A 24,026-nucleotide genomic window follows, 5' to 3' on the forward strand; every position below is an offset into this window, starting at 1 on the left:
TTTGGAATAGTCCTGAAAACTGGGAACCAACCATATGTTACATCTCTACTACTCACAAAGAGAAATAAAGTATTAACTCTGAAACCAATAGAAAGTTCTCAGAGAACTTTGTGTGGTCAGCATTTAAAAAAATGAACTTCTTCTTTTTATTTTTTTAATCCCGATGGGGTTGCCTGGAGAGTTGCCTGGCAAACTTTAGGGCATGCAGCACAAGACAGAGCACACCTGCACACTCCATCCTCCCAGGCTCTTCTCTGACATTTACAAAATAAACATCTTGAAATCCTTGTTTCCACATTGAAAATATTGCCAGCAACAAGCATCTAGTAAATAGTCGTATTTTCCTTTTTTAGAAAACATATATACTTGTAGTAATTTTCTGATGTTGATTAGTAATATTTTTTCTTTATATTTCCTGCAGCTACCAAAATCTAAATATCTAATTATAAGACTTCCTCTCAGTCACACACATTGACCTACCAAGTTTCAAAGAACTCTTCCTTGTACTATAATTCCCTTGTTCCCCATAATGCATCTAGTTGGGACCAGGCATTGGGTGGGGCAGATGGAAAAGAAAAGGACAAAATGACAAAAAGTGATCCCAGCCCTTCCACAGTTGGCAATCTATCTAGTACCCCTCCACCCCCACAAATGCAGGCTCACCTCAGCTAGGCCTGAGAAGAGCACTAACATACATTCTTAGTAAGTTGAAGTTTTTCTAAGAGGTCAAGTAAGAAAAATATTCTGACTGAGAAATCACTGCAACTCATCAACTTCAGGAAAACAGTGGTTAAATGGAAGGTATGAATAGCCAAGAAAAATGAGGGAGATTTGCCAACCAAACCAAATCCTGCACATGCATTTTTTAAAATCTTTTAGGAAAAAGTGTGAAACATTGAATTTAGCAAGTCCAATACATACTTGTCCAGATTTTTCCCTTCACTTCCCCTTTAGTGATCGACATCAAAACAGGCTCCCTTTTCAAAAGTCCCTTTGTGGATGGGTGAAGTCAAGCTCACCTGATCAAGCCCTCTTCAGGTAGCCTCCAGGGGATCAGCTAGGATCCTCACAAGGAGGGTTTCCAAGATCAAGACCCTAATTAGCTACACAAAGAGAAAACCATGAACAATTTGTGCACTTGGTGGTATTTACTTCTTTCTTTTAACATGCTGCCTTTTGGGAAAAGAGTTGTCATAAGGGCAAATCAATCATTTCTGTGGGATTAAAATATGGGGAGGGGCACCAGTTTAACTCAAAGGCTGCTGTTATTTTAACCCATTATTTGGGTTCATATGAGAGGCCAATGTTCTATACAATAGGAAAAGAGAACAGAAACAACAATGTTTTTTAAAAGCTTCCCACCAACATACTGTGACCCACTAGACAACAAATGTTTTATGCTTGTGTAAATATGTGTATGAAGAGATAGATGTAGACATGTTAAAATAGTGATTGTTTTTCTGAGTTCATTTTGGTTAGTGTGTTTTTCCCAAAGGGCTTTTCCTGGGGGGCAGGGATATTCCTCAATGTTCATTGAGCTAGTAGAAATGAAGTCCATTAAGATGGACCCCCATTTTCAGGGTCTCCATATAAATTGTTGGGATAGGATAAGAGTGTCTCTGAGACAGCCATATTAATCAGTACCAGAACAAGGTATTTTCAAGGAAGTCAGATTGACTGTGCCCACTGACCCTGACCTACCTAAATCATGATGTTGGCCTGTTGGTGGTTGGGACATAAGCAAGGTGAGGGACCTGCCTAGTTCCTGCCCTAGCTGATGGGGACTTCCCCCAAAGGTTGTCCAGCTGAAACTTTCCTATTGGAAACTCAACCACCACCATGACTACCAACTCAGCCCTGGCCTCTTCAAGGGTCTGGGAACATTTACAGTGCAAACACCGGTGGTGGATTCCAGCCTGGTGTGTCTGCAAACAAACCTACAATTTGAGTTTGGCTCAGCACAGGCCACACACAAACTTTATTCTGTATCTAGGCCCAGATACCCTGGGTCTGAGAGTCTGTCCCCATTGTGAACACAGCTCGCCCGGGGCTGAGGCTCGGCGCTGACCCGGCCATAACTGCCAAGGGCCTGACAATGGGCACATCTGTCCTTTCTCCGAGGGATGAAAGCACCTAAGCGGACACGGCTCTGCCTTTTGTTACGGATTTTTTTCCTTTTCTTTTGTAAATGAAAGAAAGCCGCGGCATGTGGCGGCCGGGTGTACATCCCACACTGGGGGCTTCCCCACGCGTCCCCACCAGACCTAAGGACTAGGTTCGATTCCGGATTGGAACATGACTGTGGGAAAGGCGAAATTACGTCCGAAGCTGAATTAGTTTTCAAGTCGGGAGGCCTCTTCAGGGACCTGGGGAAAGGGGCGTCCCTATGGGCCAAGCGGAAACCCGCGTGGCAGCATTTACCCTGCCTGCGTCAGTACTTTTCGCAAGCAGCGGCCTCTGGGTGCTCTACCAGGAGAGCTATAGAGGCAACCGCAGCAACAGTCAGAGCCTCGGCAGCCCCACCAGTACCGGAAGTTAACAAGGGAACCCACCAGGGCACTCCTACTCTCCTCCTCCCCTCTCCCCGCCAAGTCACTGGCGAAGCAGGCGTGCAGCCTTAATTATGAGCTGCGCGGGAGAAGGACACAAGCGGCTAGAGACAGCGAGGTATGAACTCTTGGCACTTAGTGCTCCTTCCCCAGGGCACGGATAAAGAAGGGTGCGCAAAGAAGTATCCGGGAGGATGAAGGGTGAGGGGTCAGCAGCCGCCAAGCTGACCGAGACCTTTAAGATATTTACGGCTCCCTTCTTCAATAGGCCGAACATTTAAGGGTGGGGAAAGCGCCGACTTAACAGCAGCTCTCCGGGAAATAGAGCTTAGTGGGCCTGGGTGAAAGGAGTGATGACACAATCCCCAGCTTCCCGGGCAGCCTTTCCCGGGAAAGAGAGAAGCAATGCTCCCAGCATAGCGAGCCAACCGGGATGGGAGCCCGGCAGAAGCGTCCTGGGGCTGGAAGGAAAGAGCCCACCAGTGCAAGGGAGGTGAGCGGGAAGCAAGTCTCCCGAGATTGCGGCGGCGACCCCAGGACGCGCTCCGCCCCAGTTATTGCACGTGCCCACAGCTTCCAGGCCATCCGGCGCCGCTAGAAAGGCGCAGGACCACCCCCTCCCCACCTTCATTTGTACGGGGACTTTAGGGGCTGGGTTCGGGGGGACGGGGGGCGGGGCCGAGACTCACGCATGCGCAGTACGACCGGTAGGCGTGAGGGCGGGCCTCTGCAGCCGCGGCGGCGACTGAACCGCGGCCACAGAGTCTGCAACAGTAACCGAGCCATGGCTCGAGCTGGCGAGCGGCGCAGGCAGGCAGCAGCCGTGGCAGGCGCGCCGGTCGCGTCAGGGGAGCCGGGGACCTCACAATTCTAAGAAGAGGGGTGAGAGGGGGCCGGGGCTGGGCGGGCTGGTGACCCCGCGCTTTCACAACGACGCGGATCTTTTTTGGAAATTAATATTTTTTAAAAGGAGGACGCAGAGGGGAAGGTGGGGGCAAGAGGGAAGGCCACACACACACACACACACACACACACACACACTCACTCATACAGAGCCCCACGGTGAGAGGAAGGAAGAAAGGCAACAGTCGCCGGCAGCTGATGTGAAGACCAGACTCCGTGCGCCCCTCGCAGCCTCTGCCCGGCCACATCGATGTTGTGTCCGCCGCCCGCTCGCCGGGATCACGATGAACGCGCAGCTGACCATGGAGGCGATCGGCGAGCTGCACGGGGTGAGCCATGAGCCGGTGCCCGCCCCTGCCGACCTACTGGGCGGCAGTCCCCACGCGCGCAGCTCTGTGGCTCACCGTAGTAGCCACCTGCCTCCCGCGCACCCACGCTCCATGGGCATGGCGTCCCTCCTGGACGGCGGCGGCGGAGGCAGCGATTACCACCATCACCACCGAGCCCCTGAGCACAGCTTGACTGGCCCCCTGCACCCCACTATGACCATGGCCTGCGAGACTCCCCCAGGTATGAGCATGCCCACCACCTACACCACCTTAACCCCTCTGCAGCCGCTGCCGCCCATCTCCACCGTGTCGGACAAATTCCCCCACCATCACCACCACCACCATCATCACCACCACCCACACCACCACCAGCGTCTGGCGGGCAACGTGAGCGGTAGCTTCACACTCATGCGGGACGAGCGCGGGCTGGCCTCCATGAATAACCTCTATACCCCCTACCACAAGGACGTGGCTGGAATGGGCCAGAGCCTCTCCCCCCTCTCCGGCTCGGGTCTGGGCAGCATTCACAACTCCCAGCAAGGGCTTCCCCATTATGCCCACCCCGGCGCTGCCATGCCTACCGACAAGATGCTCACCCCCAACGGCTTCGAAGCCCACCACCCGGCCATGCTCGGCCGCCACGGGGAGCAGCATCTCACGCCCACCTCGGCCGGCATGGTGCCCATCAATGGCCTTCCTCCGCACCACCCCCATGCCCACCTGAATGCCCAGGGCCACGGACAGCTCCTGGGAACGGCCCGAGAGCCCAACCCTTCGGTGACCGGCGCGCAGGTCAGCAATGGAAGTAATTCAGGGCAGATGGAAGAGATCAATACCAAAGAGGTGGCGCAGCGTATCACCACCGAGCTCAAACGCTACAGCATCCCACAGGCCATCTTCGCGCAGAGGGTGCTCTGCCGCTCCCAGGGGACCCTCTCGGACCTGCTGCGCAACCCCAAACCCTGGAGCAAACTCAAATCCGGCCGAGAGACCTTCCGGAGGATGTGGAAGTGGCTGCAAGAACCAGAGTTCCAGCGAATGTCTGCGCTCCGCTTAGCAGGTGAGCAGGTCAAAGAGCTTGGCGCGTAGGCGAGATAAGGGATGCTGAAACTCAAGGGCCTGAAAGTGGGAGGGAAAGAGTAGACTGAGCTTTCATCCTTTCCCCTCCTTTAGAGGGATCCCTGGGCGTGGAAGAGCCAGCACACGGCTTTGGGAGTAGACTGCCTCTTCCACGGCTCAGGGCTATGGGCTGTGGAAGGCCATAAGCTGCAGTGGCCTCGGTGACTGTAGGGGCGCATTTGTGCGGAGGACCGCGCTTCAGGATCGGACAACCGGAGGGAGCGAGAAATCCTGGAATCTGTTAGGATACAGTCTGTACGTGGCTTATCAGCTGAGCACTCAGGGCTTGAGAAGTGGAGTGGGGGCACACGTGCCTTGAACTACGCTTGGAAGCTCCCTTTCAGTACCCTCAGTTACAGCACTGGGCTGGAGCTTGCCAGAACTGCCAGTCAAGGTTTGGCTGAACTCGCTGCGGTGACCCCCTCCTGGGCTAACTAGGCACTAGGCAGGCTCAGGAGAACCGCACTTTTAAGAGTGCGGGCAAAACGTAGCAAAGTTGTGGAGCGGTATGTGTGTAGAGGGGATGCGGCGGAAAAGTTAGTATACACTGAGTGTGGAACTGACCGTGGAAAGGAGAGGGAGGGGGGCACACAGTACCGAGGTCCAGATGAGAGCGGCAGAGCAGTAAGGGAGCTCGCGGCAACTGGCAAGGACCACCTTCGCTATACATTCTTTTAGGACTTGGCATTTTGTTTTATTCCTCTTCGTGACTTTCAGCTGAATCCCAGGGCAGGAGGATGGAAGTATGTAAATGATCCCCAAGTCTACAAAGGTCCACTGGACCCAAAAACCCCAAGCCGGCTGTTTCGTAGCTAAGGGGGAAGGTCTCGGTGGCGCTGCGCGGACAGCGCGCCTGGCTCTCCTAGAATGCAGATAGGCGGAGGAGGTAGCTGAAACTAGCCGAAACCGCACCAGGGATTTCAGGAAGATTCGGCTACACCTTGAAGACGGAGGACAGGAGGGGAGATAGAGCCAAGGGCAGCGGAGGGCAGACTGGGTTTAATGAGACCTGGGCGGAGGTTGCCAAGTTGATTGACTCCTGAGTCCAAGTCCCCACCCCCGCGCGCGCAACTCAGCTTGGCGCCGGGGCCAGAGCCTTGGTGAAGAGAAAGGTAAAAGCCAGAATGAGGGTTTGTTAATTAACTGATCGTTCTCCATTAATTCGTCCCTGGAGAACGAGAGACAGTCAATCCTCTCTGAGCCGGGGGCACTGAGCCGTTTCACAGTCTAAAATCAAAGCGTGAAGCCGAAGCCCCCTCCCCCCACCTCGTGCCTGCCAATAAGAAGCTAGAGGGAGGCAGGTGCGGGTGAGCTTGCGATTCGAGCCTTGAAACGACCCAGAGCGTTCCTTGGGTCTGGGCGCTAGAGGTCTTCGGTCGAGAGCACCAAGCTGCTTGAGCCTCTGCCCTGCGGGATTTTCCAGCCTAGCTTGGTCTTCGCCAAGCAACTTTCTCTGGCACACTCCTGCTGCCTGCATCTGGTAGCCAGGCGAGGCAGTGGGGAAGGGGACCGAAGGGGAGAGGCTAGCGGAGTGTCTCAGCGAATCCAGGGCTCCGAGGTTTCCACTCTCTAGCGCTGAGTACCGGCATCATCTTACCCGGCGTGTGATGACCGAGACCCTACCGGCAGCTGAGGTTGGTAAAAGGATGAGCGAAGGGGTCACTCCCTGCCCTGACTGCTCAACCTTTGTGGGCGTCCAATGTAGTGCATCTTCACAGGCCCACCGCAAGAGCTGGAGTTAAGGACCTTTTACCTAGGCAGTGCTCGCCGATATCAGCGAGTGGGACGTGGAAAAGTGGAAAAGAGGTGGAAAGGGAAGTCCAGGGTCCCCGCCCCACCCCCAGTGAAAGAGCACTTACTCCTGACTTCATCGACCCGCCTCTCCCCACTGCCTCTGGTCTTCCCCTGGAAGGGACAGGCTGATAGGTTCCGTCTAGCAACACCCCCGAGACTTGGAAACCGACCTAGCGCCCAGTTCTAGGTATGTGCCCTCTGACCTCCAGGCGTGGAAAGCTGAGGTGGGGGTAGGGAAAAGCGCCACGACCCGCACAGCAGAGGCGAGGCCAGTGAGGTGCTGGGCAGGTACTGGAGGGACCCAAAAGGTCATTGAAGAGGCGCCTGCCTGGGCACCTAATAGCCTGTGTCAAGCCTGATGCTCTTGTGGCCCCAGGCAGGCGGCCTTTTCCTAGAAAAAGTACAAAATAGGAGACTCTGGCCGGATACACTTTTTTCGACAAACCCAGAAGCACTTGGTGTCCTGATAATTGGGTGGAACATCGTGTCTCCTACTTTTGATTTTTTTCACTTAAAAGGATGGTACTGAGGGCTGGGACTGAGCGTGTAGTGCTGGCCAGGAGAGTCCCACGCAAGGAACTCGGAGCAAAAGCGAGACCTATTTTTAAATCACTGAGTAACAGCGATCTCGTTAACATTTTCTTTAAAAAAAAAAAAAAAAAAAAAAAAAAACACGAGGTCGTTTTCTGAACCCTTCAAATGGTGTCTAGGCTAGGAGTGCAGGAGCCTGAAAATCGACTTGGCCTTGGCTTGAGGACCTTGGTGCTTGCCTTTCTCCGCCTGCTCCCAAATGCAGAAGTGCCCCTAGCATCTTTGCTTGCTGTTGCGCTCAAAGACACCGCTCCCCAGTCTCCTCCCAACCCTCAAGGGAAGTGGAATCGCACTGCCATGCGTTCCTTTGCTCCCCGCGGCAGGGTGGCTTCTCCGTGTTCCTCTCTGTTCCCTACGTTCCACGCAGCCTATTGTCAACCATCATAACCCTCTGCACGTGGCAGTGGTAGCATGTTTGAAGAGGCGGCTTTGGTCTCGAAATTTCAACTCCAGTGGAAGACGGGCGACAGAAGAAATTCTCACCAAATTAACTACCTTTAAGAAAATCAATATATGTTCCCTCAATGTAATACTTGCTACTGCCCCATTACAACACAGCGCGACTGGGCTCGCAGTGATGCTTCTGATCCCGAGTGGGGTGGGGGAACTGGGCTAGGGGTGTGCCCCGCCGCAGTCGCTGGCGCCTTTCAAGACGTGAGGAGATTAGTTTCCAATTAAAGAATCCAGAAGGCTTTGGGCTACACTAGGAACTAGCAGCGCAGGAAGAGACTGCAGTGAATACCCACAAATGGGCGAGGCACAGTAGACCTAGGAGGCTGTTGAGCACAGGCCAGAGGTTCCCGAGTGGATAGGTGTTGGGCCACTCTAACCCTGCAGGACTTGCAGGCAAGGAAACCTCCAAACCGTGCAGGGGAAATTGTCAGGCCTTCAGCACCCAGGACTTTGGCCCCTACTTTCACCAACAAAGTCCTGGAGGAGGACCTGAGCCAGGGGGACTGGGTTCTGCATGGAGGCGGCGATGAGAAAGTCTCGCCGGATCCAACCTGGGTTGTGTTTGCCGTGAGTGGCCTTGCGGCCTGGTTGATTGATAACTGGCCCCCGCACAAGTCCATTTGCTTTTTGTTAATATTTACCTCGACCAGTGACATTTCAACTGTCCCGTTGCCTCCCTGGGCCATGGGAGCCAGGCAGGAATGCTATGTTGGACTCTAAGAACTGCACTTCCTCAATCCTGGAAGACTCCTGAGCAGGGAGAAAAGACAGGACAGGGTGTGAGGGCAAGGGAGCTGTAAAGATTCCTGGGCTCAAGAAAGGGAGAATAAGGCGCCAAGAGCCGGGTTTTTCTCCATCTCAGCCTCTTGGTGCAGAGGGTCTGGAGTCCCGCAGCTGCTCCTAGCCTGCTGCAGTGCAAACAAAGAGCCAAAGATGGACCAACCATGTCCCATGTCAGCCTTGAATCCTGGGTGAAATTTCTGGAATGGCCTCCTCTCACTGTGGCCAGGGGATGACCTGTTGTCAGAAGAAGACCGAGTGTCCCAGAACCTGCTCAGGATGAATGGTGGCAATGCATCATGAATTCCGTGGGGAATCAATCAATATCTCTCTCTCTCTCTCTCTCTCTCTCTCTCTCTCTCTCTCTCTCTCTCTCTCTCTCCCTCCCTCCCTCCCTCCCTCTCTCCCTCTCTCCCTCTCTCCCTCTCTCCCTCTCTTCTTCTCTCACTCTCACTCATTCTCTCACAGACACACACACATATACACACTCACATGCACGCAACGGTCAATTGCAAAACCCAAAAGTCTTGGAGACAGTCACCAGAAGACTCAGCAGGCACCTTTATCAGCTTGTGTCTGCCCCCTTGAGGGTATGTGAACCATAGGGGGTCCCCTATAGTGACAAGAGGAAGGGAGGCGCCCATAGGTTTCAGAAGACATATGCAGGTGCTGAAGAGTGGAGCTGTTACATCTGACTGGTGTGGGCTAAATCTGCTTCTGAGGCTTGAGGAAACCTGGTGGCTATTTATTGTGTGGTGACCTTGGTGTCAGTGCAGGGAGAATGCCCACCAGAGACAAACCCCACAGCCTGTTCAGGAGATGTCTGACTCTGGCAGGAGGTGCAGCCCCAAGCTACTTGGAACCATCCAGAAAGTAATCCAGATCCTGGATCCAAGGTTCAGGGCACCACAATTGCTTGAGACTCAGTCCCCCAACATTGTCGATTGCAACTGATACTTGGGACCTACAGTACCACAATAACACGGTTGTGTTGTAGCAGCAAAGTGACTCAGAGCCCAATATATGTCTTTATTTTCAAGCTTTAAGTCCTCTGTGAGTCGAGCGGGGGCTGAACTGCTGTGCACCCTGATTCCCTTCATTTGGACTCACCATCTCTGGGTTGCCAGACAGACTGGGCTGTGGAAGCTGTGTGCGCCCCCTGCGGGCTGCTGGGGCTGGACGCCCAGCAAGCATCAGTGATTCGGCCTGCTGGGAGTGGAAAGGGATGCTTGCTGAGTCTTTGTTTTTAGAACATCTCCGTCTTAGGGATTTTCAAACTGATAACTGTTTCGATAGGAAGAGGGTGTGAAGGAGGAGGAGAAAGATATCAAATTAACTTGTTGAGGTCCTCAACAATGCCTAGTGCTGCCCCACTGATGGAGACAAATTTTTCATCTTCCTGAAGCACACCCCAACACATCCCCAAATAAGATGCATATTTGGATTTGTTATCCAAATTATGCTTTTGCTGACATGTTTTTATTTGAGAAAAGCAGAGTCAGGGTAGAGAAGGTGACCCTGGCAGTCTGAAGTTGGAGGTTGGGGCCAAGGGATATAGTGTGAGCGGATTAGTGGTTCCTTTGTTTTTTTGTCTCCTCTTCCAGCAAACTGACTGGAGTCAGGAGGCAACCCTGAGGCCTTGAGCTTGGAAGTCTTTGTTTCCTCTCCTGTGGGGTGGGTGAAAGGGCGAACCAAGGCGACAGGTCCGCAGCCCTGGCGCAGCGTCTCAGCGTCAGGACCCTGGACAGGGCCCCACTATAGCGTCACCTAGTCTGCGCCCCTTAAAGGCAGCTAGGGTGTCTTTTAAAAGTTGTAGTGAGAAAACGAAAATTGATAGCTAATATTCCGAAGTTTGTGAGAGCACGAGACCTGCCAGGAGTATACAGTGGCACAGTCAAGTAATCAAAAAGATCAAACCTATCGGCGTTGATCTGGTGGTTGATCTTTTCGTCCCCCACAGCAGCTTTGTGTATGCATCTGAATGCACGTGCACACCTGCTTATAAAATCGGAATTCGTGTCCCTGTGGGTGTGACAGGGGTTGGATCATTAAGCTAAAACGTTCAATTCAGTCCCTTTGATCCGCACTGGGGAAAATCTATAGTCATCTCTAATCTACGAGGTCTTTAAGGAGGTTGTTACACGAGCTGTTTGATGTCATCATTTCCACCTTCATGGCGAATTCAGCTAATCAAAAAGATGCTGCTCCCCAAAGTTCTCAGAAGAAATAGTTCTTACAGAGCATTTCAGTAAAATTTATTCCTGATCTTCTTGTTAAAAAAAAAAATACTCAAATCTAATGCAGTGGGGAAATTAAAAAGGAGGCTCTGGGTGTCTTGGTCCTTGCCTACTGTAGTTAGAGGAACTGTCCTTGAAGTGGCAGTGCTGAGTGTTCTTTGAAAACTCCACACATTGGAATATTTAAACACATACTAAATACTGCAACTCAACCACAGAGTCTTCATGGGTTGAATGAGAAATAGCTAGGTTCATTTCAGTTCCCACTAAAGCAACAGGATTTCCAGCCTTTGGTAAAATTGAATGCCCCCCCTAACCTAGGATGGTGTTAGAGAATCCATTTCTCATCATGCTGGAGAGAGACATTTAACAAATATTCATTAAATATGATTTTTTTTCATTATGTCTATTTAAATAAGATGAGTAAGCACCTTTATGAGAAGAAAATCACATTATTTCTACTTGAAAAAGATCAATGTTATAGTTCATTAAAAAGGAAAAACTTATTTCTAATGTGAATGAGTTTAGTATATAATCATAAATTCCTATCACATCAATAAGTTTTTATAGGTTTTTATTTTAATATAAATGTGTTAATACTAATGAAGCTTAATTTTTTTCTGAGATGATAGAATTGGATTAGTTAACTCAGCCAAATGCTAAACAATCTATTTTGATACAAATTATTTATCCTGGGGTCTTGCTATAGAATCATCTACATATGTCCCTCCCAAAATATGTTATATTGTCATAAAATTGGAACAGTTTAGTTCTAGAACTATTCTTCTCTTTTAGACGAGGCAATTTAATAAGATTACAACTGAAAATAACCAGACACTAAAATTCAACCCATCAGATTTTTCATAGCAATAAATAATATAATAAAGGAAATTTAAGTTTGTTTTGTGTTATTTATTGTATACTGTGGTAGGCACATAGATATTCTCATTTCTCATCATCTATGCCAATGGCTCCTAAGTCTTGCTACATATTGGAATCACTTAGAGACAAAACAAACAAACCCTAATATCTGGTTGCAACAACAGATATTTGGATATATTCTGTATGGAACATGACCTGAGCATTGGGGTTTTGTTTTTGTTTATTTATTTATTTAAGGCAGGGTCTTAACAAGGCTGAGCTTGGATTTGAGATCCTCTAGCCTCAGCCTCCCAAGTAGCTGGCCATATATATAGATATATACCAGTACTCCCTGCTTATTGAAGCATTGGGATATTGGAACTTTTAATAGCTTCTAGGTGATTTTAATGTGCAGGGAAGTTTTGGAACCAGTAGTCTGTGTGGTTACCATGATTTTCCCTGATGCTTTCTTTAGGGAGGTAAAATAATTTATCAGTACTAACACAACTGGAAAACACTGATGCCCTAAAATCAGCATTCCCAATTAAAAACCCAAAACTCTTTTATCCTCTACCCCATGCTTCTGTTGCTGGTTCAGGTCCACCAAATCAGTGGACCTGGAGTGTGGAAATGTCAGATTCATGGTCATAAACACACAATAGGAAGTCTGTGCATAATAAAGTTCTTGAAATTAGAGAGAATATATTCTCCCTCTGGGACTCTCAAAGAGCGTTACTTATGGAAACTTCTTTCATTTTTACTCAAGACTTTTAAAAGAGATTTTTTATTGCTCTCCTTTGAAGAAGCAGCCAGGGAGAATGCAGGGCAGTGACGGACTTACACATGGAACCCAAGTCTCTATCCATTTGTTCACTTAAACAATTATTGATGGGCAAGGCCCATCTCATTAGATGTGCTCTGTGAGTAGGGATGGCCCCTTGAGACCCATGCCTGGAGGAGGACCCAAGGGCCCAGATCCTCCCATATTTTCAAGCATCAGCATTCTAGTCTACACTTGGACAGCAATTATATTTTTTGGCTCCACATCAGTGCCTGTCTTGCTGTTCCAAAACTTGCCTCTTACTCATATTTTAGGACTCTGCATACATACAAAATAATAAATTGACTAAAACTCTGATTATATGTTGGCAGTTGTCCAGAGGGCAACTTACAGTTTCCTTCAAACCCTGCATGCTTCCAGTCACCCATGTGTTTCTCATCTTTCTTTGCATATGCCATAGGGTACTCAGAATCGACAGTTTCTGAAATCACTCCTTTCATTTTCACATCTGGTGATGATCTCATAGTCCCAAAGAGAGGTTATCAGAAGAACACAATAAACTATGTGCTTTTTGCTTTCCTTCCTGTTGCCTTCCAAAACAGATCAATGGGGAAATTAAATAAACAAACGAGCGAAGTGCGCCACCTAGTGACTTCTGTGCTCACTGCCGGTTCCTCGCCTGGAGTGCGTGAGAGGAGTGGCTAACGCGATTCAAGTATTGATGGAGTCACAAAAATCGTTCATTAAGGCAATTTAATCTTTGCTATTAAATGTCCTTCCAATTCATTTGGGGTAATTAAGATGCAGTTAAAGTGATTAAATTCTAATTACTTATGCTAGACAAAGACATATTTGTCACACTAATGCGGTTAGGGTAACTAAGGACTCAGAAAGAAAGTTAACATTTACTTCAAATGATGCAACAGAAAAAATCAGTTCCTCTTTTCATCATTAATCCAGTGAGCTGGGTGATTATGTAATGGCACTACAAGCTCATTAAATACGGGAAGTGCTGATTAAAATGACTGCTAGGAGGAAAACTTGAACCAGAAGTATCTCAATACCATTTGGTCAGCATTCCTGGGCAAAATTACTTGAGGTGCTTTCCCTCCAAGCCCTCCACCCTGAAGTAATAAACCTCCCCTGACATTAAAAGGAGGATGCCTCACAGAAAGCTCTTGTTTTATCAACCTTCAGATGTTGTTAAAGGAAAAAATATTTTTAAATGGTAAATGGATTCTTTGGGTGACAAGGAGCATGGCAAATGGGTAGGAGTGGAGAAGAGAATTCCTGAGGTCAACAGAACGGACATTTCCACTGTAGGCTTTGGAAGTCACTTTCCTTCTCACATGCACCCTTCCTATTATTAAGCAGTCCTTCTTTCCTCCCCAGTTCCATTTTTACTGCCTTTGATGGATGAGGACAGAGTCCTCTTGCACACAATTATGCTACATTTATTATTATACAAACTCTGAAGAGTGCTGAGTACCTCTGCTGCAAATTGCTCTCTGTTCAATTTTTTTTCCACCTTCATATGGAAAGAGTTCTTGGATTATAAACCATCAACTCATTGAGGCTGTTTTGCCATAACCTCTACAGTTCCCAGCCTCTTAGGATAGCTTAATTATGAGTGATCATAAAGTGAGGATGAATTTAATGAATTTGAAGTTTGCCTTCCTCACAAACATGGCTTCTTAAGGAGGTGCCTAATGTTTTCCTTGGTACAGGGGGCAATCCAAGGGTAAGAATGATTGGGAATACTTTTCCTCAGGAGACCTGAATCTTGTATTAGTTAATTTGCATATTGAAACTGTAATTGTGGAGGTTGTATCTTTCCACTGTATACCTCATTGAATATTACATCATAAGCAAAGAAGCTAGAATAATCAAATTTATCAGTCACTTAAACAACTACCTTCTTAAAAACAAATCAGTTATCTGAATATTTAGAGTCATTGTTAATTTTATGGATCATGATAAATTACTTACATTACTGGATGAAAAAAAAAAACTCTGGATTAAAAATCAAGTGCCCTAGAGAAAGGTTCTTGCAGTAATTAACTCCTAGACCTTGTCAAGTAATTTAACCTTTCTGGGCTTCAGTCTCCTGAAATGTAAAATGAAGTATTTTGGCCTTAGGGTCCCAGCCAGTTCCCACATTCTATGATGGATTGCCTTCTATGATGACTGTGTGTCCATAGCAAAGCCCAGTAGGCACTATAGTCTCTTGTCTCAGTTTAGTGTTCTGTCCCCAATATTAAGATCCAGCAAGGTGTGAGGCTCAGGGCCCAGCCTTGTGGGTAGAGTCTCAGGCCAGCCTCTCCAGACAGGTGGTCAGAGGAAATAGCCCATCCAGTCAGGAATGCTGCCTTCAAAAGTGCCAGTTTGGGATTCCATTGCCCATGTTCTAGTAACACAAGCTGTTAGTGAGGATATGGATTATCAGGAACTCAAACATATAATTTGGCATCCTCTTATCACCCTGGACCTGCACATACCTAGCAATTCTACTCTTTTGTATACATTTTGGATAAACTCATGAGTATACCTAGAGATCTAAAAAGACTGTTCATAGAAGCATTGTTCCTAAGACCAAAAAACTGGAAACAGCTTAAATGTCCACTGACAAGGAAAGCATAAATAAATAATGATGAATTCATGTACTGCAATAATATGCTTATTATAAAAACAAATGAGCCAAAGCTGTATACGACAATATAGATGAATCTTAGGAATAATGTTGTATTTTTTAAAAAGTAAGCACTAGAAAACCACACCAGAACAATACCATTTTTACACAACTCAAAAGCAAGCAAGGCAAAACCACTTACTGTTTAGAGATGCACAAATTTGTGATAAAAACTATTTTTATAAAAACAAATGGGAGCACATGCCTAGCACATGAGGCACTAGTGCTGATTCCATCCTCAGCATCACATAAAAATAAATAAATAAAATAAAGCTATAAAAAAATGGAGCTGAGGATATTGCTCAGTGAGAGAGTGCTTGTGCAGGCTTGCACAAGGTCCTAGGTTCCACCCCCAGCACCCCACTTAACAATAATAATAATAATAATAAACACAAATTCAGGAGAATGGTTGCCTCTGGTGTGGGGATATAGGGAGATAAGAGAAGAGGACGTCTTCGTGGCTTCACAAGGGCAGCTGATGTTCTAGTTCTGTTGGGGTGGTGGATTCATAGGTGTTCATTTTGTTACTGCTTCATGTCTTACAAACATGATACATGTTGTCTTGTAAGCAGTAAATATTACTCAGTTTGAACATTGGAGAGAAAGAGATTGTTCTTGTCTGATCCCCCGACCCAAACAATATACAGCAAACAGACTCCAAGACATCTTGTGCTGTCATTTAAGCGAGTCTTAGCCCTGTGCTAAATGTTAGCACTTCTAGGAATTTTATGCAGACAGTTGTAGACAAAGTTTAAGAAGCAAAAGAGGAAATTCATTAGATAAAGAAAAAAAGTTAATGTCTTTGTTCGTTTGAGCCCATGCTCTAGCAGGTTCTATAGTCAGGACTGGGGAAGGAAAGTACCCCAGTCTTGGAACTCAGTGTAGTGGGAAGAGAGACAGATATCAGTTTAAATTGCATGGGGGGTGGGGAGAGTTTTCCAGGGAGGAGAAGACTGAGTATGATGAAGGAACAATTTTGAAGACCTAGAGGATGAGTCAGACTTGGATCAGAAATGGAGGAAGAGGTTTCCAGGCAGATTTCTTGGATATGAATTACCATAAAACTGAAAGTTTGTTTCTTCCCCAGAACAACTGAGTGACACAGTACAGTCCCATCAATAACAAAAGCATTTTCCAAGGTTGTAGTTTTCCGTGGTGGGAGCCATGGACCAAAGGTTTCATATTCCTCCAGGGAGAAATTCAGATTGGTGGGAAAGATGAAGGAGACTATGTGTTGTTTAAAAAGCTTCCCAGATGAATCTAATGTTAACTCCAAATGAAGTATTAGAATATTGATACAATAATTTAAAAGCAAATGATTTTTTAAAATTATTTTACCCTCATTTCTAAAATAACCAATAGTTCCACAGCTCACTTAGGTGGTATGTATATAAAATCTTTGACTTTTTTTGATCTGTGTGTGTGTGTGTGTATGTGTGTGTGTGTGTGTGTGTGTGTGTGTGTGTTTATGTGTTGCTAGGGATTTAACCCAGGGGCACTCTGCCACTGAGCTACACCTCCTGCCTTTAATTAAATTTTACTTTGAGACAGAGTCTCACTAAGTTGCAGAATCTGGTCTCAAACTTGAGATCATTCTCCTTCCTCCTGAGTCTCAAGGATCACCACCATGCCCAGCCTTTTGATCTTTTTGAAATTAAAAAAAAAAAAAATCACTAAAAATTTCAAGATCCCTTTGAAAATAACTGATCCCCATGCTCCTCCATCTAAAAAGTTAGTACTGTTCTGTAGTCCTTACTGCTCAAAGTGTGGCTTCCTGGCCAGCAGCATCAGCCTCGCCTGGGAACTTGTAAGAAATGCAGACCAGGTTCCATGCCAGAACCACGGGATCTGAATTTGTATTTTAACACTATCCTCAGAAGATTTCTGTGTGTGTAAAGTCTGAGAAGCACCTTCAAAGGCCATGCTACATCATTCAAAGGGCCCTGTTTCTTCATTTGCCCAAAAGCTTCTCATGTGCCAGGCCCTGGGGTGAAAAAGAGGAATGATGTGTCCCAACCTGGAGAAAGCGTGTGGGGAAATAACTGACAACGCCTCTGTTAAGGGCCGTGATCTAGGTAGGAATACAGTGCAGTGCAAACAGAAAATGAAACTGGAAAGAAGTCTTTAAAAGGATGACAAAGGACCTTGCATGTCTGTGCAGTCCAGGGCCTTTGGCCTATGACAGCAGGAGCTAAAGGAAGTGGTGGCCTGTCATGCAGGGAAATGGTCAGGTTTGTGCTTTTGAAAGTGTGTCAGAGTGGGAGGGACTAGGAGGAGAAGTAGCAGGGAACTAGTAGCTAGGAGGGGTAGCAATAGATCAGGAGGGTCTGATGATATGTCACTGTCAACCAAGGTGGAGAAAATGGGTGGACAAGTTTTGAGAAGTATTTCTAAAGGAAAATCAAGTAGACCTTGTGGTAAGTAAAAACGGAAGAGCACTGACTACTGTGGCCCTGGGTTGGGGAGTTGGGTGTTTGGATATACCTTTAACCACAGAATGGCTGTGTTGATATAACTACAAAGATAGACTCTTTAGGAGGAACTGCCCTCTCAAACTTGCATATTAAGATAGATGGACTCTCTGGGCTCTGTATAAACTTGAGATTTTGAATGAGTCAATTGTCTTTTTCACCCAAATTTGTCTCTTACTGGATGAGAGGTGATGTGAGCATGATGCTATTGAGGTGAAGATTCTGAGTTCACTCCCTCTGGTTCAGTTTTGAGATGGTCATTCCCACCTCAGCCAACAGCTGCCCTTGGGCATACAGGAGCCCTGAAGAACCAATGTAAAAAGTGTATCTGAATCCATTCCTGCTATTAGAGAAATAAAGAAACCCCCAGTAAATAGTGGATCAGGAGCTTCAGTCTGTAACTGAGGAGTACAGGAGAAGAGATATAAGCATAGACCGGTTGGTGGGCAGACAAGTGCTGGCAAGTCTTGGTTTGAGTCAAACCCTCTGTGATGGGAAATAAGCATCCTAAAGACAAGATATTTTCATAAAAAATCCTTTCTCTAATCTAGTTATTTTTATGGTTGTCCCATGAGCCCCAACTTTTAAAAAGATATTTATGTTTAAATATATACTAGATGCATATCTTTTTCAGAAAGTTAAACAGCTTAGCTGGGTACAGTAGCACACCCCTGTCATCTCAGTGATTCAGGAGGACACCATTTGAGGCCAGCCTCAGTAGCATAGTAAAACTCAAAACTTAGTGAGACCCTGTCTAAAAATAAAAAATAAAAAGGCTCAGGATATTACATCCCTGGGTTCAATCCCAAGTATCAAAACCCAAACCAAAGCAAACAAGAAAAAAAAATTAAACATCATAAATAGATGTACAGAGAAAACTACGTTTTTCTCCCAACCTATTCCCTAGTTATGTAGTCCTCCTCCCCTAAAGTAAATCCATGGTCAATTTCTTTTGAATTCTTGGAAGACAGTCTATGACTTTCAAGCATACAAGCATGTGTGTATATGTGTAACCCTCTTTTTAGAATAATTAAGGGCCTCTTCCATCTCCCAAATTATACCGAAGGAAAATAGTGAATGGTTCTTTGCTTCCGTTAATTCTTTCGACTGAACATTTCCCTAGAAATGTGTTTACAAGCTCAGCAAGGTGCTGCAATCTGAATAAGTGGCATAGTGTGATACCTTCTAGGTGGGTTGAAAATGGAAGCCAGACATGGTGGCATGGTGGCTGTAACCCCAGCTACTTGGGAGGATGAGGCAAGAGGATCACAAATTCAAGGCCAGCCTCAGCAATATAGTGAGGCCCTAAATAACTTAGTAAAACCAAGCCTCAAATAAATAATTGAAAGGGTCAGGAATGCGCCTCCTTGGTAAAGCACCCTTGGTACCAATCCCCAGTACCAAAACCAACCAAAAATTTGACCAATTGTTAACATTTTATCCTATTTGCTTTTTGATTTTTTTCTCTTCCTCATGCACAGAATTTTTTTTTCTCAACCATATGAGGGTAAGTTACATATATCATGGCCCCTTACCCCTAAATATTCAAGAGTGTTTTTCCTAAGGATAGGGATATTCACTTACATAGTCACTGCTCAGCTTTGTCATTTGACCCAATAATATTCGTTGAGCCTTGTTCTCCTAAAGCACAGGATCCAGTCTCAGGTTTAGTTGTCATATCTGTTCTGCTTTTTTTATTATGAAACATTTCCACAGTCTTCCTTTGTCACTTACAACATTGACATGTTTGTTTGTTTGTTTGTTTTTGAGGTGCTGGGGATTGAACCCAGGGCCTTGTGCTTGCGAGGCAGGCACTCTACCAACTGAGCTATATCCCCAGCCCACATTGACATGTTTGAAGACTAACAACCCCTTGTTTTTAATGTTAGTTCTTTGTGTTTTTCTGGTGCTTCCTGGTGATTCCATTGAGTTTATGTTTTCTTATCCAGAAAACTGCATGTATATCCTTCTCAGAGGATCACATCTAGAGTCCCCCAACTGTCTGTCCCCCTCTTAACTAGTGAGTTTATTTTAATCACCGGATGTGTCATCTAATTTCTCCACTATATGATCATGATCCATTCTTTTCATTCCTTACAACTAATAAGCAATTCATGGGTGAACACTTTTAGACCATGATGATATGCCACTTCTCATCAAAATTCCCCCTAGACTTAGCATCTGTTGATTCTTACATGCTCTCATTTGTATTCTGATGGTTCCAAAATTATTTTCCATTCCCAGCACTCCTGCCTTGTTTGACAGGCAGCCCTTGGCCTTCTGTAGTGAATAGCAGAAGCCCTTCCTTCTCTCTCACTCACCCATTTACTTTTGTTGTAGACTTACGCATTTCTCTTTTTTTCCCCAATTATTTATTTTTTTAATACTTTTTTAGTTGTAGGTGGACACAGTACCTTTATTTTATTTACTTGTTTTTATGTGGTGCTGAGGATCGAACCCAGTGCCTCACACATGCTAGGCAAGTGCTCTGTCGCTGAGCCACAACTCCAGCCCCAGGCCCAATTGTTTGTAATTCATTGTTGTACTTAAGTATTTTGATGCTCAGATTATTTCAGATTTGACTGGTGGGAGTCCTTTTAACCTGGCTCCTTTGTCTTTGTGACATGTTCCAACTCCCCCGCCCCCCAGCTTTCTGGCATTAAAAAAAACAGTTCTAAGCTCATCTACTCTGCCCCAGGGGCAGAGTATTAAGACTGATATTAAAGACGGAGAAGACCTGGATGCAGAACATGCTCCTGGTTGTTAAGGTGGCTGTCTTTCCACCCTCTCAGACAAAGCCATGAAGAATATATGCATATAATTAATGTATACACACATACAAATATACATATACACTCTTATGTATACATAACACACGTGCATATTTATGTAAACATGCTTATGTACAGATTTTTTAAATAATGAGCCTATACAACTATCTCCACCTCCAATTGCAATATATTCCCACCGTGAGAACCCTGACACCCAATAATCTACTTCCATCTCTCTCACACACACACTCATTTTCTCAGTCCTATAATACATCTAAGTAGTTTCAAAATTGCTCCAACAGGTACACACTCATAAAGTAATCAAACTGCTTAAACATTTTTAGATAAGATTCATTTATAGTCCTTACCTCCCTACACACACATGCCCCCAATTATCACTTGGGAACTTGTTAGAAATCTTACTGAATTAGAAACTCTAGGATAGAGCCCAGTAATCTATATTTTAACAAGATCTCAAAGTGAGTCTAAGGCATGCCAAAGTTTGAGAAGCACAGATCAAAATATTCAGCATGAGTTTGTTACACGTATATGGGGGCCAGTCCTGTGGATAATCAGGGTGGCCTGGGAACACTGTTCTTCCTCTCTCTGGGCCAGAAATATTCTACTTGTACAAGAGGATAGATAGTTTCTAGTCCCATAGCTCCTTCCCCTCCTCTATAGGCAAGATGAGGGAGGATATGTCAGCTAGTGCTAAAAAACTCACAGTCCTGTGAGGCCCTGGGTTCAATCTCCAACATCATAAACAAAAACAAAAAAGTCAGTCATTAATATCTGATCCTTCTTTGTTCTTACCCAACTTCCACTATCATTAGAATCACAGATTCCCAGACCATTCTCCTAAAATTCTGATTCCATCAGTCTCTATTTTTGGTAAGTGTATGGAGTGATTCTTTTGAAAGTTTAAAAATTCTGGCCTCAGGGATGTCTGGCCCAATGACCAGGCCCGGTTGCTGCTGGCTCCTGGCACTCCCACTTTCCTCCCTACAGGGTAGTACAGGACTCTGGAGAGACTTGGCTAATTGGGTTGCCAGGGAGGAAGGTGTGGACCAGAAGGAGGAGAGTTTTCTGAACTTTGCCTCTGGCAACAGCCTGCTGGCGGAGAGGATCCACCTCTGAAACCCCTGGGCCCCATTCTGTTGTATGGCCTACCTGCAGGATTTTAAGCTTGACTCTGGCCTGTTCCAAGGCAAAAAAAGTCAAAGGTGGCATGGAGGTATAGCTATCATTTTTTCAAAGTCCTGGCAGTGAAGTGTGGGGAGGAGTATAGAAAATGGACAAAAGCAATTTAAATTTTCTGGATGAGCAAGTAGGAGTTAAAAGTGGAATATATGTTGTAAAAGAAGCTAAAGTTTCAACTCCAGAAGGAAAAGAAATAACCTGTTGAAGTTATCTGATGACAAATTATGAGCATGCTCCCTCATTCCCACAATACAAAAAGGCTATTTGTGTGGGTACAAAAGAAAATGGTCTACCACTGGAGTTATCAAGAGAATTTAAAAGCAGTAGAACCAAATGACTATAAAGGAAAGGTCTCAGAGGAAATGGAAGACATTATCAAGGGGGAATAAAAGCTCTTTGGAATATAACAGAATAAATCTAAGAATATACTATGTACTCATGTAAAATAATTTTAACATTTCAGAACAGGGATCTGGCCCAACATAGTGGCACACGCCTATAATCCCAGCAGCTTCGGAGGCTGAGGCAGGAGGATCTCAAGTTCAAAGCCAGCCTCAGCAACAGTGGAGTGCTAAGCAACTCAGTGAGACCCTGTCTCTAAATAAAATACAAAATAGGGCTGGGGATGTGGCTCAGTGGTTGAGTGCCCTGAGTTCAATCCCTGATATAAAAAAAAAAAAGAACAGGGATCTGGGCTATCTCCAAGTTTAATATGTTTTCAACAGTGTTCTGAAGGTGATTCCATATTTTCAGACTATCAAAAGAAGCTGGGTTAAGACTTACTTAAAAAGGAGCTTTGAGGTTCAGGAATGACAAGTGGATGTAGATACTCCTGTAGAAAAGATGTTTTTTGAGGTGATCTTAAGTGACCTCTTGCTCTGTGACAAAGGATAGATTTGTAGTCTACTTGATGATGGTGCTTGTGAATTGCTCTGCTCTGTCTGGGTTTTGTTTTGTTTTGTTTTAAATCAATTTAATAAGAGTAAGCAAACTACTGACACAGCTGGTAATAAAATTTTGAAAATTGGAAAAAAAAATACTGGCCTCAAAGCAAGTAGTTCTATTACCTGGTAAGCTTATTTTAAATATTCATTTGTGAATCACACTCTCAAAGAATCTAATTGATTAGGTATAGGATGGGGTTCCCAAATGTGCATTTTGAACAAACCATCCCTTCTTGCTTCTATAAAATTGATGTATCTGACCATACCTTGATTAGCATTCACAGTCTGGATTCTAGGCCCTTGTTCCCCAGAGTGTAGGCCTGGATCAGCAGCTTGGTATCATCAGGTCAGACATTCAGAATCTCAGGCCCCACCCTGACTTACTAACTCAGAATTTCACCTTAGCAAGGTGTTCATGTGATTCAAGTTTGAGAAGCACTGATTTAGAGTAGTGGTTCTCAGCTTTGACTGAGTTAGAATTACCTGGAGAACTTTAAAAAAAAAAAAAACCCAGGTTTAGGCCTTTGGTAGACTAAATAGATCAATATCTCTGGAGATGAATCTCAAGCACCAATGTTCTTAGTATTTCTTAGATGGTTCCAGTTCATAGCCAAGACTAAGAACTTCTCAGGGTAACTCCAGACTTTCACTGCAGAATCCAGGCCAGCCCTGAAGCCGAGGAGAAAAGAAAGATACCCTCAACCAGGGATCCAGGGCACCGATAGCCAAGGTGCAAATACCAAAATGTCCAGTGACTTTGCAGTTGCCAGAAGAAAAAGAAGCAAAATGATATATCATTTCACCTTATTGTAAAACATTCTTTCTTTCTTTAGTGGTACTGGGAATTGAATCCAGGTGCTCTCTACCACTACATTTTCAGCCCTTTTTTAAAAATATTTTTTAGAGGTTGATAGACCTTTATTTTATTCATTTATTTATTTGTGGTGCTGAGAATCAAACCCAGTGCTTTACACATGCTAGGCAAGCACACTGCCAGTGAGCCACAATCCCAGTCTCTCTCAGCCCTTTTAATGTTTTGAGATAGGATCTAAGTTGCCCAGGCTAGCCTCTATCTTCTCATCTTTCTGCCAGCCTCATGAGTTGTTGGAATTACAGGTGTGTGCCACTGCACCTGACTATAAAGCATTCTTCATTTGAGTCTTTTATCCCTTGAATTTGAATTTCTTCAAGACTGTTCCCCTGAGATCATCTCATTAATTGTCATTATGGTTTCTTCTGCTCAGACTCTGTGGATATGTGCTGTCATCCATAAATCTAATTCTTTTTTCCTCTATATGTAACTAAGGTATATGAACCAATCACTACCCATTAGCAAGGAAGATCATAGGCAGGGAACCTCAGCCTTCTGGTGCTTCATGCTTGACCTTGGCCTTGATTACATTGGTAACTCTTTGTGTAGAAAAAAGGAATGACATTCTGAGTGCAGGGAACAGCTTGAATAAAGGACTATAGCTGTGAAGTGCATTGTGTGTTTAAGAATGACCTCTGAGCAGTGTAGCAAGAGTGATGGGTCGTTGCATGAACAAGTAGTGG

At 45.5% G+C, this 24,026-nt stretch overlaps 1 protein-coding gene across 1 annotated transcript in view; it reads left to right on the forward strand.

Annotated features, from left to right (window-relative positions):
• The first annotated feature begins 2,641 nt into the window (after nucleotides 1-2,641).
• Onecut1 (one cut homeobox 1) overlaps nucleotides 2,642-24,026 on the forward strand; it is a 37,367-nt gene continuing 15,982 nt past the window's right edge. Inside the window, exons 1-2 of the mRNA XM_047541376.1 lie at nucleotides 2,642-2,667; nucleotides 3,603-4,841. Of these exons, the coding sequence (XP_047397332.1) occupies nucleotides 3,737-4,841 (1,105 nt within the window). The 5' untranslated portion in view covers nucleotides 2,642-2,667; nucleotides 3,603-3,736. The remainder of the gene's footprint in view (nucleotides 2,668-3,602; nucleotides 4,842-24,026) is intronic.

The sequence above is a fragment of the Sciurus carolinensis genome, chromosome 2 (assembly GCF_902686445.1).
Source record: "Sciurus carolinensis chromosome 2, mSciCar1.2, whole genome shotgun sequence".
Taxonomy (NCBI): domain Eukaryota; kingdom Metazoa; phylum Chordata; class Mammalia; order Rodentia; family Sciuridae; genus Sciurus; species Sciurus carolinensis.